General features: G+C 38.5%; 2 protein-coding genes across 2 annotated transcripts; both read left to right on the forward strand.

Annotated features, from left to right (window-relative positions):
* The first annotated feature begins 65 nt into the window (after positions 1-65).
* LOC126379183 (unconventional prefoldin RPB5 interactor-like protein) lies at positions 66-2,383 on the forward strand. The gene is made up of 5 exons (XM_050027862.1): positions 66-84; positions 507-583; positions 672-915; positions 1,045-1,660; positions 1,863-2,383. Exons 2-5 carry the CDS (start codon positions 554-556, stop codon positions 2,362-2,364), a joined length of 1,392 nt encoding a protein of 463 aa, XP_049883819.1. The 5' UTR covers positions 66-84; positions 507-553; the 3' UTR covers positions 2,365-2,383.
* A 154-nt stretch (positions 2,384-2,537) lies between these two features.
* LOC126379176 (28S ribosomal protein S29, mitochondrial) lies at positions 2,538-13,689 on the forward strand. Its single transcript, XM_050027850.1, has 8 exons — positions 2,538-2,716; positions 2,913-3,126; positions 4,042-4,134; positions 6,062-6,207; positions 6,929-7,089; positions 11,885-12,026; positions 12,616-12,708; positions 13,454-13,689. The coding sequence occupies exons 1-8, from the start codon at positions 2,639-2,641 to the stop codon at positions 13,640-13,642; spliced, it is 1,116 nt and encodes a 371-aa protein (XP_049883807.1). The 5' UTR covers positions 2,538-2,638; the 3' UTR covers positions 13,643-13,689.
* The last annotated feature ends 5 nt before the right edge of the window (positions 13,690-13,694 follow it).

The raw sequence follows: 13,694 nt of genomic DNA on the forward strand, positions 1-13,694 counted from the left end.
ATTTTATTCGTAGGTACTTTTTGTACGGTGGACGCAATTTCAGAACGAAAACGAACGAATAAATAACTGACATTTGAAAGAAAGGTTAGCTTTTCGGCGGGAGACGGGAACGGGACAGTTGCTTTCTTCATTGAGTAATCTAAATAATTAATACGAAGTGGTGTTTTGTGGTTAATGATCGCATTAAGTTAGTCGGAAGACATTCGCGAGTGTTATTATATTGGAGTATTCAATGAACAAAGTGTATCTGCCTATTTTCGCTTCGTGCCGGGAAGCCGCTTCATAACTCAAAAGTTTATGCGGACTTTTGAGTTAATTCGTTTGGGGTTCGGAGTAGGAGTCTACTCCGAGGGTGGGGGCTTAGGTTTCATCATCATCACCTTTCATCATTTCATTAATCATCAAGAAAAAAAATACGTCAGACATGGCTGTATGGGCATAGTTCCCTTTGCCTTACCCTTCGGGGAAAACCAAAACAAAAAAAAAAAAAAATGAAAGAAAGGAAGGTTATTTTGAGTTGGTTAGGTCTTTAAATATTTTATTATAAGTTAAAATGAGCCTTTTTATGGATATTTATCACAAGGTAATATGCTACGCGACAGGAGCTGTTTGTGTAAGTCTTTTGAACAATTGACATTAGTTCCAAATCACTAAATTAAATTAACTTTCAGACTTTACAAGAAAATGAGAAAAAACTGCGTTTCTGGGAAGATTATCTACAAAATCTGAAGTCATTGGATTTTAATGTTTTCTGTGATAAACTGAAAGTGCCGGTACTTGTACCAATTGGAAGCAGAATTCTGTTTAGAGGAGAGTTGAAGCATACTAATGAAGTGACTGTGGCTTTGGGGGCAGACTACTTCATTAAGTGCTCCTTGAAGCAGGCTGAAGTACTAAGGCAACATAGGATAAAAGGTAAAAAATAGGCAATATTTCCAAATACCTTTTTAATATTTTTGTTATAATTATTGTCATAAAAAATAATATAAACACTTGAAATATTTCAGTAGGATGATATTTACTAATAATAATACAAACTTTCAGGTGCTGAATCAAAATTAGAAACATTTAGAACAGAAAGAGAATATCTCGAAAACCAACTAACATTTAGAAAGCAACGTGTTCTTGACAACCAAGGCCAAGAAATTATTGAAGTCCACACAGAAGAAGAAGACAGAGTTTGGAGAGAGTTACATAGAGAAAAGATTAGACAATGGAAGCAGAAAGGCGAAGATATGAATGTCCAAGAAGAACTCACAGATGAAGAACTATGGAATAGATTAGAAGAACTTGAACTTCAAGAAGAACTTGAAAATGAACTTATGCAAGAAGAAAACGAAGAAAGCTATGAAGTACATAAAGACAAAATAACAGATAAAAAGGAAGAAATATTATTTGAGGCTAAGAAAGAAAAAGAACAAAATAATGAAAAGACAGTAGACAAAACAAACAAAAAAATGGAATTCAAAGAAACAGCAGACACAAAAGTAACAGAAAAATATGAATTATTACAAAAAGTGTTAGAGAAACAAAACAATTTAGAAGAAAAGTTAATGGAGCTTAGAAATAAGGATAGAAATAAAAGTAAAACTGAAGCAGATTTAATTTCTAAGCTTGATGAGATGGAAGCACTTGATGAACTCCAAGATGAAATGGACAGGTATGTCTTTACACAAAGTTGAGAGTCAAAATACACTCTTGAACAATAAGCCATTTCTCTTAAATTCATTATGAATTCTGTTAATAATCTAAGTAATTTTACAAGAGCAGGTATTTAGAGGAATGGCAATTACTCCTCCAATAAGAGTGTAGCTCTTAAATAAAGCGAGAGAGGTATTTAATTATTTAATTTTTGCTTGCAGGCTAGAAGATATTATAGATACAGAAGATGTAGAAACAGAAGAAGAAGAAGATGATGATAATGAAGAAGAAGAAAGTACAAGTACATCACACTCAACAGACTCCAAGAGAAAAGTTTATTTTGCTGATGAAGACGACAGTGAAACATTAGAACTCGCCTTCCATCACAGTGATGCTGAACCCAATAAGGAGCCTTACAACTCGAAGGAAGGGATCACAAAACCTAGCGACATTTATGAAGCTTACTCTAATCTATTCACTGAAACCATATCTATACTGAAGAAATCAAAGTATGAAGAAAAAGATCTAGACGCTAAAATTGCAAAACAACAGCCCAAACATGAAAAGAAAAAAGTTGATTGGCCTATAGAGGATATCACTAGAACAATAGTGGTAAATGATGTGGTAGAAAAAGCGGATATCAGTGAAAGTTCGAATAATAATAAAACTGAGAAGAGACCTGTCAGTTTATTTAAACAATTAAGGCAACAAAAGAAATCTTAAATAAATATTTTTTTATTGTTAAGAACATGTTATTATTCGTGATGGATCTCTTTCATTTTAAAGTAATAAGATTTTTTTGTGTAATTTATTTAAGAGGATTATACTACTATCTTAAGACTAGGCTGTATGGTCAACGACCTTTGCCTGCTCTAACCGTGTTTCTGAACGAACATTGATTTTTGACAGTTACCATTTGGAGGTTATGTTGTGAAAAAATTCGCACCGATTAACGAATAAAATATTAATTAAAACTATAACAATAGTGTAGACCAAAATGTTATCGCGTAGCTGGAAGCAGTTATGTCGTCGGTATTCCCAGGCAGTCAACTTTAGGACCACAGAAGCTTCTCCTGTAAGTATATAATTCAAATCAAATTTCGGCCAATTTTTCCCTTTTTTTACACATCTGTGTGCAAAATAAAGCTTCAATATTTATTTCTAACAGTTAATTTAGATATAGAATACATACTTACAAATAATGTAAGTGACCTAAGTTTAAAATCAAAAAGCTAGGTTAAGTAACAAAAAAATACTTTCCATTTTTGCAGAGTCAACACAATGAGAATCAAATTGGGATGTTCTATACTATGCAACCAGACACATGCAAACAACTATTCGGACACGGTGGCTTCCCCCGGAGCTTCATGAAACAGACCAAGACGTTCACAGAGGCCGCTGTGATGGTCCGACAACCAGCACTTGACCTCATAGACTGTATAAAAGCCACAGACTTCGATAAACCAGCCATTCGATACGTACTTTGTATCCTTTTTAATATCAACCATGAGAAAAATAAGTAAACACATTTTAGTATGCTTCAAAGATATAAATAGAAGTTTGGTATATGATTATAAATGCCTCTCAAAATCATTTCATAAAGTATCAAAACATTTCATAAAGTCTCGGTAAACAAGTAAGTATTACATAATTTTAATTTGGGGAACTACCTTGTATACCTGAAGTGGTTGCCAGATGTGTGTATACACCCACTCCTTGCCAGCTATGAAGCTATGTTTAACTCCCATGTCCTACAGTATAAAATACAAAGAAAGACTTGAAAGCCTCACCAACAAACTAGCTAGAGATCAGCTACATCAGATAAGACCGTCTGAAAAGATGGAATGTACTTTCCCTAGATGAGTGAGTAAAACAATAAATATAAAGATTAAATTCCTGTAAAACATAGCCTTGAGGGTAGCAGTTACTGGACTGTACCTCTAAATAAATAAAAACCATCTGATAAAAACTTTCATATCGATGGCAGATCACAGAAAACAGAAAAATAACCCATTTCACATGTCTTTCAACTGCAATTCACTTATACCAAATATGCTCATAGTAAACAAAAAAAGATACTGATTGCAGATATAGCCAGGAAAAAAAGGAAATGTCTTTCATAACTTTTCATAATTTTATTTTTGTATGGACGTCCATTGAATTTGTTATTATTAATGTATGTTGTTTTAAGTATCTCGGGCCTATGGAGTCCCAAACTTATTAATATTAATATTATTATTGTTATCTTTACCCTTTTTCTACTAATATTTTTGTAATAATGGGTTTACATGCCTGTAAATAAAGAACTTTTATTATTATTATTATTATAACAATGTAATGGGTAATGCTGCATGTTATGCTATAAACTATCTCCAAATAAGCATCCTTAGCAACAGTCAGATGGGGAGAAGGGAACTGGCAAGTCCCTCACTCTGGCTCACCTGCTGCACTACGCTCATGAACAAGGATTCCTGATTGTCCACGTTCCATGGGGTAAGGCCGAACGCTAAGGCCAAACGCTAAAACACGGGCGGATGCGGAGGCGGGTGCACGCGTCGGAAGTCCGCCGCGGGCGTCGAATCCGCGAGCGGGTACCCGTCGCGGGCGCCCGTCTTATTTAGCGCTGCTAGTATAATTTTGACTTCGAGCGTGTATAGTTGTGTCGAGTTACCATGGATTATTTGCTAATTTATTATTTGGCAAAAAAACGTCGACGCAAACGTCGATTGCCGAACCCGTTCGTGACAAGCAGGCTACTAAGCGGGGAGTTCGTAACCAAATTATTACCCGCTCTGTATCGATGTTCATGATGATGGTAGGTACCTATCTTCCGCCGCGTGCGTCCGTGGCATCTAGCGGCGCTCGACTGATTTGTAGAAACAAACCCGCTCGCGGACGACCGCCGCGCGCGCCCTCGCCGTGCGCACGCCATACTATTTGTTCATTACAGACACGCGAGCGTGCGCCCGCGCAACTTTTAGCGTTCGGCCTTAGTCTTTATTGTTTTTATGGGAATATTGCAGTGTCTGTATTATTAGATACACATAGCACCACAATGATGATCCGTGATTTGGAAGGCACGTTAAGCCGTTGGTCCCGGTTACTAATTACGGATGTTAGTGAGTAATTGTTACATGAGCCATGTCAGGGGCCTTTGGCGGCTCAATCATAACCCTGACACCAGTGTTGAGGCTGGTATTCCACCTCACAACCCACACTATAAGAAGAAGAGACCACGCCTGTATCCCCATAGAGGCAGGCAGAGGTGTACAGTACATACATCCACTCCACTTTTTGTCAACACAATGTTCTTTAGGTATTTATTTCCATCACTATTAAATGCTGGTGTTTAGAATACCAGTAAGTCCAAAAAAAATAATCAAGAATTTTAAAACTAAAATCATTAAAAGGCTTTTTCACATGGTAGGGACTACCTAATACACTGATTTTTTTTTTAATTTTAATGTGTGTATGATAAACTCCTTACCATTACCCATAACACAGCAACTGCATATCGCATGGGACGCGCGCGATAGTCCGATGTTATTGACTCATTTATCGAGTCGCACGCGATATTTCATTCGACCATTCCATGTCAGGCCATAAACACAAAGTCTCGAGACAGTGATGCGACAACGACAAACATATAGATTTGTATTGAACATTAAAAAAATATCTTTATTCAGTAGGTAACATAGTTATGAAATGAAATGAAATATATATTATTTATTGTGGATCATAGGTACAGTATAGGCGTTCATATCAATTACACTTTGAATTGTCAATTTTTTCATAACGAACAAAAAATCTCGCGAAGTGAACTTGATGAAGAGCGTGCACGCTGCGATGTCGCCACAGAGCTGTCGTTTGTCTGTTGAGAGCCCTCAGCGCCCCCCATTTGTCCAGCCAAGTAGTTAATGCCATTTACGGCGAATATACAATAATTCATCAGTCATCTCGATGATCATGGCACTTGCAAAATTGTTGAAATATCGGGAGTCTCTTATCCCTGATTTTAACGCGGTAAGAACGCGGTATTATATGTTTTAATTAATATACAATGACTCACACCAAAAAACAAAATACGATTCCTTCTGAATGTGCCACCTTGATTGGGATGGCGAGCGGATTTAAATATCGTCCAATTTATTTTGTAAGCTAACTTTTATAAGTTTTTGTTACTAACCCTATGGATCTTATGTTGTCCAAATAAATATTTATTTGTCCGAAAAAGTAAGATGATTCCATGCTTCGGAGCTCAGACTAAGCCCCGACTATTATCGGTCGTAAAAACCTCCACTAAAGTACAGTCGAGCAGCGTAGTGGAGTATGCTCCATACCCCCTCCGGTTGATTGAGGGGAGGCCTGTGCCCAGCAGTGGGATGTATAATGTGATGCTATGTTTGAATTGTGCTTGCAGTATCCGAGTGGCTTCGTCGCATACCGCGTCATAAGGAGATGGCCAACTCTCCGACACGCGAGGGCTTCGTGGACTTGCCGCTAGAGGCTGCCGCGTGGCTGCTGCACTTCAAGACCCAGAACCAGGCCATCCTCAAACAAGGAGACGTTAGTACATCATTTTATTCACACAATAATACCCCAGACACACCCTGGACACTTCATACAAAAACCTCGTTTTACACAGACACTACGCATTGACGGTATCGTACACGCGCATCTGTGTGTGTGACGTCTGACGCCCGTACGATTGAAAACTAAAGTAAGACCGAGTGGGTGAGGTAAACCTAGCTCTAGCTAGGAGAGTTTCCGTTCTATACGTAGCATTATTCCTTATTCTATGCCCTAGAGAAGGGAAACGGAAGATAAAGGGACGACGGTATAAGGCATGTCGTCTGTATAACATGGTGTAGAGTAGCAGAGGTTGGAGGACTCCATTGCCGACTGGCAAACAGATAGAAGCTTCTAGAATAAAATATCTGAATAAAGACTTACATTATGGTATCTGCTGCGGACAGCACGCGAGATAAGATTCAAACAATGTAAAATTGACCTTCAACAAGTTTATCGGAAGGCACGTTAAGCCGTTGGTCCCGGTTACTACTTACTGATGTAAGTAAATAGTCGATACATGAGCCATGTCAGGGGCCTTTGGCGGCTCAACAGTGACCCTGACACCAGGGTTGATGATTTTCTGTGCCTTATTAATTAAAAGTAAAAGTTCAAGAAGGAAAACGGCCTTTTACTGCTCATGCCCGCTACAGTTCTCTTTTTTTGTTATTTTTATTCAATTGGCTGCCTTAATATCAGTATTTTCTTTATTCAACAGTTGAAAGTATCAAATGAGTACGTGTGGAGTAAACGGGAGAAGACAGAAGCTGGCGCGACGTTAGCCGAGCTGGTTGAACTCGGCATCAACCGCGTCAAGTACGCCTGTGACGTCGTCGACGCGCTCGTCCAAGAGATCAAGATACTCTCTAACAACAAACTGTAAGTTGCATAATACTAAACTCAATCTACTCGTATCTATGATGACCGTTACTAGCGGCACGCTATGATCACCGTTTCGACGTTTGTCCCCCTCATCAAGTTTTGGTCAAAAATCACTTTGTGATCCCTAGTTTGGTTAGGACATTACAGGCTGATCACCTGATTGTCCAAAAGTAAGATGATACGTGCTTCGGAAGGCACGTTAAGCCGTTGGTTCCTGTTATTACTTAAGTAAGTATGTAGTCGTTACATGAGTCATGTCAGGGGCCTATGGCGGCTCAATAACAATCCTGACACCAGGGTTGATGGGGTTGGTAATTCATCACGCATACGATAGAACGTCAAGTTTTGTATTATTTAATAACTACGCTAAAGGAGCAAATAGCACTTCATTGGTGTTCATCGAGTTTTGTAATCATCTATATTGCATTGCTAGTATAGTATAATATACTACGTAAAACAGAGATACTAGGATACTAGACAAGTTGCTGCTAAAACGCGCGAAAACAGAGCGAATAGAGCGCCGGTGGCATTTGAACTAACTGTCAAAGTGTTCATAATGATACGACACACCGCCACTAGATGACGCTTATCTCCATATCGTCACTGGAAAGGCAAAATTACGTAAGCGCCAAAATAGGTATTTTGGGTTTTTTATATATTCGGAATCAGCGTTTCATGCTGCGTCGATCTGTCTGGGTAGCATTGCGATACGAGCACTTTTTTGGCGCTTACGTAAATTTAAAAATAGTTGACTTTTTTCAATTCCAGTTTCTTAAACGACAAGATTTTGGTGTTTTTTTCGTGACTGGTGTATAAGTAATATTGTGTTCCTATATAATAACTACATATTAACTTTAAGTAAATTTGGCATTCTATAGTTTGAAAAGTATCATTTTATTAGTAATTTTGGACTACTGAAAATAAAAAATAGACTATGTATAAGTCATTTTTATTTACAGCTTTTAAAATAAGTAAGGCGTATAAGAAAAAAATGTCTTGGCATGTTTATTCAGTGAATGGCGTATAAGTAATTTTGACTTACAGTATTTAGAATAAGTAAGGCGTGTACGTAAATTTGCCTTCGCATTTTTATGCTGTTATTAAGCAAGTTTGTGGGCTAGCAGAAAGTTTCCCAGGAAGTTATTTTTTAACAATAGGTCTAAAAGTAAAACTATTTTAGAATTGATTTTATAATTTATTAGCGACCCGCCCGGCTTCGCTCGGATGCAATGCTGAGGAAAAATGAAATTATTTATGACATCACATTAAAATCCTCAAAAATAACAGTATTTCTACACTATTTATTGGATGTTATTATACATACCTATAAACTTTCTTCTTGAATCACTCTATCTACTAAAGAAAATTGCATCAAAATCCGTTGCGCAATTTTAAAGATTTAAGCGTACATAGGGATATAGGGACAGAAAAAGCGACTTTGTTATACTTTTTAAGTTCTGTCGTTTGCATATTTAGCGCCAATTTTGAACCGAGAACTCAAAATTCACATTTGTTGGAATTTCGAATATCAAAACAATTGAAAGCATTAGGATTAATGCAATTGTTTAGTCACAGCGTTGGTTTGAATCTGTCAGGTCACGTCCGTCTTACAAAGAAAAAATTTCTATAACTTTCGAAGAGGCCTACCGCGACTTCAGTGTTTCAAACAGTTAAAATCTCTATTCCACGATTAAGTGCCATATCTGCGAACCATCGAACGCTGGTATTTAGAATTCGAGCGTGGACATCCGCCTTCACTGAAGATAATATCGTTGCTGTGAGACAACTAATCCTCAAAAATCGTCATACGACATACCGAGAATAGAGGCGTTATTAGGCATTTCAGGGACAACTATTTAAACGATATTGCATGAGGCACTTGGTGTGAGAAAACTAGTTTGCCGTTGCATCCCGCATTTTCTGACGATCATAAGGTAGCCCGCGTCAGATGATGTAAGAAAACTCTTCAGAGGTTCAACCGAGGAAAGTCAAATCACGTGTACGACATCATCAGTGGTGACGAATCTTGGATTTATGCTATTATCCTGATTCCAAACAACAATCCACAGTTTGGGTCTTCCAAAACGAGTCAAAGCCGACTAAAGTTGTTCGCTCTCGAAGCACTTCAAAGAAGATGGTGGCTACCTTCGTGGAGAAAATCGGTCATGTTGCGACAATTGCACTTGAAGATCGTAGGACGGTTAATGCGGATTGGTATACCACAAATTTGTTTACCACAAGTCATCGCCGAACTTCGAAAATCTAACCCAAAGCGACGAATGATGATGCGCAGGGGTGCAGGATGCTGCACCATGACAACGCAAGCTCACACACCGCTCGTCAAACGATTATTTGAAGCAGGAAAACGTAGAAATTCTTGACCATCCTCCATACAGTCCTGACCTAAGCTCCAATGATTTCTTTACATTTCCTAAAATTAAAAAAGAAACTCTTCGCGGTCAAAGGTTCCAGTGCGGTGAAGAAGCGGCCACCGCTTTCAAGTCAGCCATTTTGAACACCTCTACTTTGGAGTGGAATAAATGTTAAATAATACCTGGTTCGAGCGAATGGAAAAGTGTATTAAACTTCGTGGTAAATACTCTGAAAAACAATAAGGGGAATTATTGAGGAATTAGAAATTATTGAGGAATTAAAAAGACTTGACCCTTCCAGAGACTTGACTAGACTTAGAGCCACGTATGCTTGTCCTAATTCAAACAATTATGAGCCCAAATATACTACTGCATGGTCGACTGTGCTGCCCTGCATATGTTATGTTATGTTAGTGGGCTCTGTTTTCCGCATTTAGACTCTAAGGTGGCCCATTATGCGTGTAATTGTTGACTACGTAAGCCAACCTATCTCCTTCTAGAAGCTCAGAAGCCTCCTGGGGATTTCACAGGCTTCGCGGAGCGACCCCATTCCTTTGAGGATTTTTACCCGTTATGCTGACACTCCCGTGCATTCCAGGATTACATGGGGGGCAGTTTCTTCTGCGTCCAGACAGCCTCTGCAAAGTGGGCTGTCCGTTATCCCTAAGTTAAATAGGTGCTTGTTGAGTGGGCAGTGACCCGTTATACTGCCCACTACTATTCGGAGGTCATTGCGGTTTAAGCGAAGCAGTCGGCGAGTGAATTGGATATCATAGACATGATATCCTTCGACTGTCTGCATGTGGGAAGCTGTGCCCATCTGTCGTTGTGTAGTTGCTGGGTATGGTCCCGTACCCACGAGCGTAACTGACTGAAAGGTATCGGCAGGATTGGTTCGGGTCCATATACCCTGGTGTCTGATCCTCTTCTTGCCAGTTCGTCGGCGGCATCATTACCCAGCGATCCACTGTGCTGCCCTGCATATTATGGACGGTGGATGCCAATGACAAAATTAAGGGCAACATCCTTCTTTCAGTCATTTTGTAATATCGTCCATCTTGGATTTTAAATTTTGACATAATCACAGTATTCTACTTGTGTAGCTATTTCATTTGATACCCATATTGAGGGGGTTTGGAAAAATATGTAATCCCTCATTATGTACCGGCTGCCATCTTAGATTTATAATGTTATTGATTTTATTATATTGTATTGACATCGGAATTAAAGGTGCGTACCAAATTTCAGATCAATCTGACAACAGGAAGGTACTTAAATTGCAATATCTAATTTCGATACAAATATACCGTACGGGTTTAGCTAAATAAAACCGTTGAACCCTTTCACGGACAGAGGCCATGGGTCATTGGTGGTTCATAATAGGTAGTATGACACCTTGGAATCGGAACGTCCGTATACGTTCTGTCTTTGAAAGTGTTAAAAAGAAACTTTTACAAACAGATAACGGGTTGTACGCTATTATTTATATTTTATGAAACTTTATTTCTGGCACTTCAGTATTTTAATAGCTATTTTTATAAATCAATTGAAGTAATAAGTAATTTAAGGAGGTATTAAGAATAATTATTTGTCTCTTACGTCTTTTTACCCATGTAAGATATTACAAAAACTTACTTTAAAGAATCTTTGGTGAACTGACATAATCAATCGATCACTTTTTAGGCAATTTTGACATAATGAAAGCAGATGTGTAAAAGTCGTTACAGTAACTTTTACTCCGCTAACATTACAGTATTATTATATTTAAAGAAATATTGTCGTTCTCGTATGCATTGTCGTAAGAGCTGTAAGTAATTTTGCTTCCAAATAATATTTTAACCAGATGGCGGTTAAGTAAATTTGCTTTACTGTAAACTGAAATCATTTTTACGTAAGCGCCACTATATCCTAAAATAGCAATCCAACTGTTATGATATGTATTGCTGGACATAGAAAATTAAAAAACAATGTAACCTTACATTGACATCATCTAAATTGGATAATTGGGTAAAAAGTTATGATAAAAAAACGAAAAAATGAAACTTTAAACGGCTTTTTCTCGAAATGGCCTTTTGGCGCTTACGTAAAGTTGCCTTTCCAGTGACGATATGTAAGCTTAAACAGTTGCCGACATCTAGTTACTACAGGGCGTAAGGATGTTTCGGGGTACCGAACACATCATGGTTACCCCGTTAGCCACACACAAGTCAGTAGTGTGACTAGTGACTGACGATCCAACGATGTAACGTTGGAAGTTGTATATATACGTTTCGTTCTGCGATCTTCGATAGCGCGTTCTAGGCCATCTCCATGTATGATAGACGCCATCTGTTAGAAATGGGCGGAACTAGCTGGTCAACTAGTTAGGTCTGCCACATAAGGTAAGTTATAAAAACTGAAAGCTTTATTTATTCTTTCAGATGCAAGACATTCGTAGCAGTGGACGGGTTCAACAGTTTCTTCTACCCCCTAACGCGGCTGCGGACGCCGACCAAGAGGAGCGTGAAGCCTGAGGAAGTCTCACTGACTACTTCCTTCTTGGAAATCACTAAGAATGATTGGGTAATTATGAAAATTCATTATGTTACGATTTAATTCACTTATGAACATTCATAGTTTACTGCACTATCTATTGTGCCTGGAAATCTGGTCCTTACATTTACAGGCGCTATGTAATTTCAATCAGAGCATTTCGCTATGGATTCACTAGAGTCGATTAATTCTTTCAAATATAACCCTCTCTGACGACGCCCTGATCCGAGGTTCGGGCCCAACTGGGTAGCCTGCCTGTTGTCTTAAATTTTCTACCAAGTGAAACCCCTCAGCGCTCCCCATTTACCACTTGGTAGGAACAAGTAGTTAATGTCATTTGCGGCAAATCTACAATAAGTCACGTGAGAAAAAAGCAGATACTTCTTGCTACAATACATAACATAAACAGCCTATATACGTCCCACTGCTGGGCACAGGCCTCCCCTCAATCAACCGGATGGGGTATGGAGCATACTCCACCACGCTGCTCCAATGCGGGTTGGTGGAGGTGTTTTTACGGCTAATAGCCGGGACCAACGGCTTAAAGTGCCCTCCGAAGCACTGAATCATCTAAATACGTATACGTCTTACTAAAACATAAGTTTTTTTTCGATTACAGAAAAATGGCGCCATAGTACTGACAGCAGACGAGCTGGCAGTGCCTGATGATCATCAAGAGAGCTACCTGCCCAAATACTTGTTGTTCAGGAAGGTACGTAGAGCATACGTAGTACGTAGCATACAGAATCGTAGCTATCAGGTAGTAGATAAAAAATATAATAACAATAATATGCAAAGCATCCCTTGAAGTGAAGTTCTGTATTAGAAAATATGTATGTAAAGTGACAGATTACTATTGTATACTAATGTAGTACTATTGTAACGTAAGTATAAATGACTACTTAACAGCGAATGTAGCCTGAAATTAAGCATTTTTATTGACTGATATTTTCTTACCATTAAGCGCGCATAGTAATTCCCGTCACGGCGACATTTATGTTTACGGGTACATTTGCATACGATTTGTCATAAAAACCGCATTTATATACAATATTTGAAGATCCCTTAAAATAAATAAATATAAGGTCACTACTATATCCTAATGGATGAGAGGTCCACCTATCTACATCCATCGCAAGAAGTACTAAGTACCTACACCTCATCGAGCTTTCGGTTAGACCAGATGTACCGTACCAGACGGACCGTAATAGATGGTGAGCCGTATCGCCGTATATAATGGTCGAGGCAACTGTGTTAGTGAAGACTGCACTTATAATTAAACTTAAAACTACTTACTTTTACTTTAATTTAATTAAACTTGTAATTGATAACTCATTGGTGCAAGTCCGGCACCAAACGCGCGCTCCACATTTGAGAAACAAGCCACTGTTCTACACTGTTCCCACAGGACCATAGTGACTCCACAAAAATCCATAAATCCAAAATATATTTTTCAGGGCTTCGAACATTTGGATCCGTTTGTCCCTGTGGAAGTGGGCAGATACAGTGACAAGGAGTTCCTGTCATGTGCCAGTTACTACAGGGACCGGTTGTGGCTGCGAGGTCCGCCTGAGATGGAGAATGAGCTCAAGTTTACCAGTGCCTGCAACCCTTATAAGTTTATGGAGCAGTGTGCTCCGTTGTAATGTTATTTATTTAGATTGATGTAATATAAATTATGTTATAGTTCAAAGTTTG

The sequence above is a fragment of the Pectinophora gossypiella genome, chromosome 2 (genome assembly GCF_024362695.1).
Source record: "Pectinophora gossypiella chromosome 2, ilPecGoss1.1, whole genome shotgun sequence".
NCBI lineage: Eukaryota > Metazoa > Arthropoda > Insecta > Lepidoptera > Gelechiidae > Pectinophora > Pectinophora gossypiella.

Excerpts from the sequence above, each read along its gene's own strand:
- LOC126379176 (XM_050027850.1), top strand. The coding sequence starts at position 2,639 with ATGTTATCGCGTAGCTGGAAGCAGTTATGTCGTCGGTATTCCCAGGCA. Across the intron at positions 3,127-4,041 it reads AGCCATTCGATACGTACTTT|ATGGGGAGAAGGGAACTGGC; the intron begins GTATCCTTTTTA and ends AGCAACAGTCAG. Across the intron at positions 12,709-13,453 it reads AATACTTGTTGTTCAGGAAG|GGCTTCGAACATTTGGATCC; the intron begins GTACGTAGAGCA and ends TATATTTTTCAG.
- LOC126379183 (XM_050027862.1), top strand. The coding sequence starts at position 554 with ATGAGCCTTTTTATGGATATTTATCACAAG. Across the intron at positions 916-1,044 it reads AAGGCAACATAGGATAAAAG|GTGCTGAATCAAAATTAGAA; the intron begins GTAAAAAATAGG and ends ACAAACTTTCAG. Across the intron at positions 1,661-1,862 it reads CTCCAAGATGAAATGGACAG|GCTAGAAGATATTATAGATA; the intron begins GTATGTCTTTAC and ends TTTTGCTTGCAG.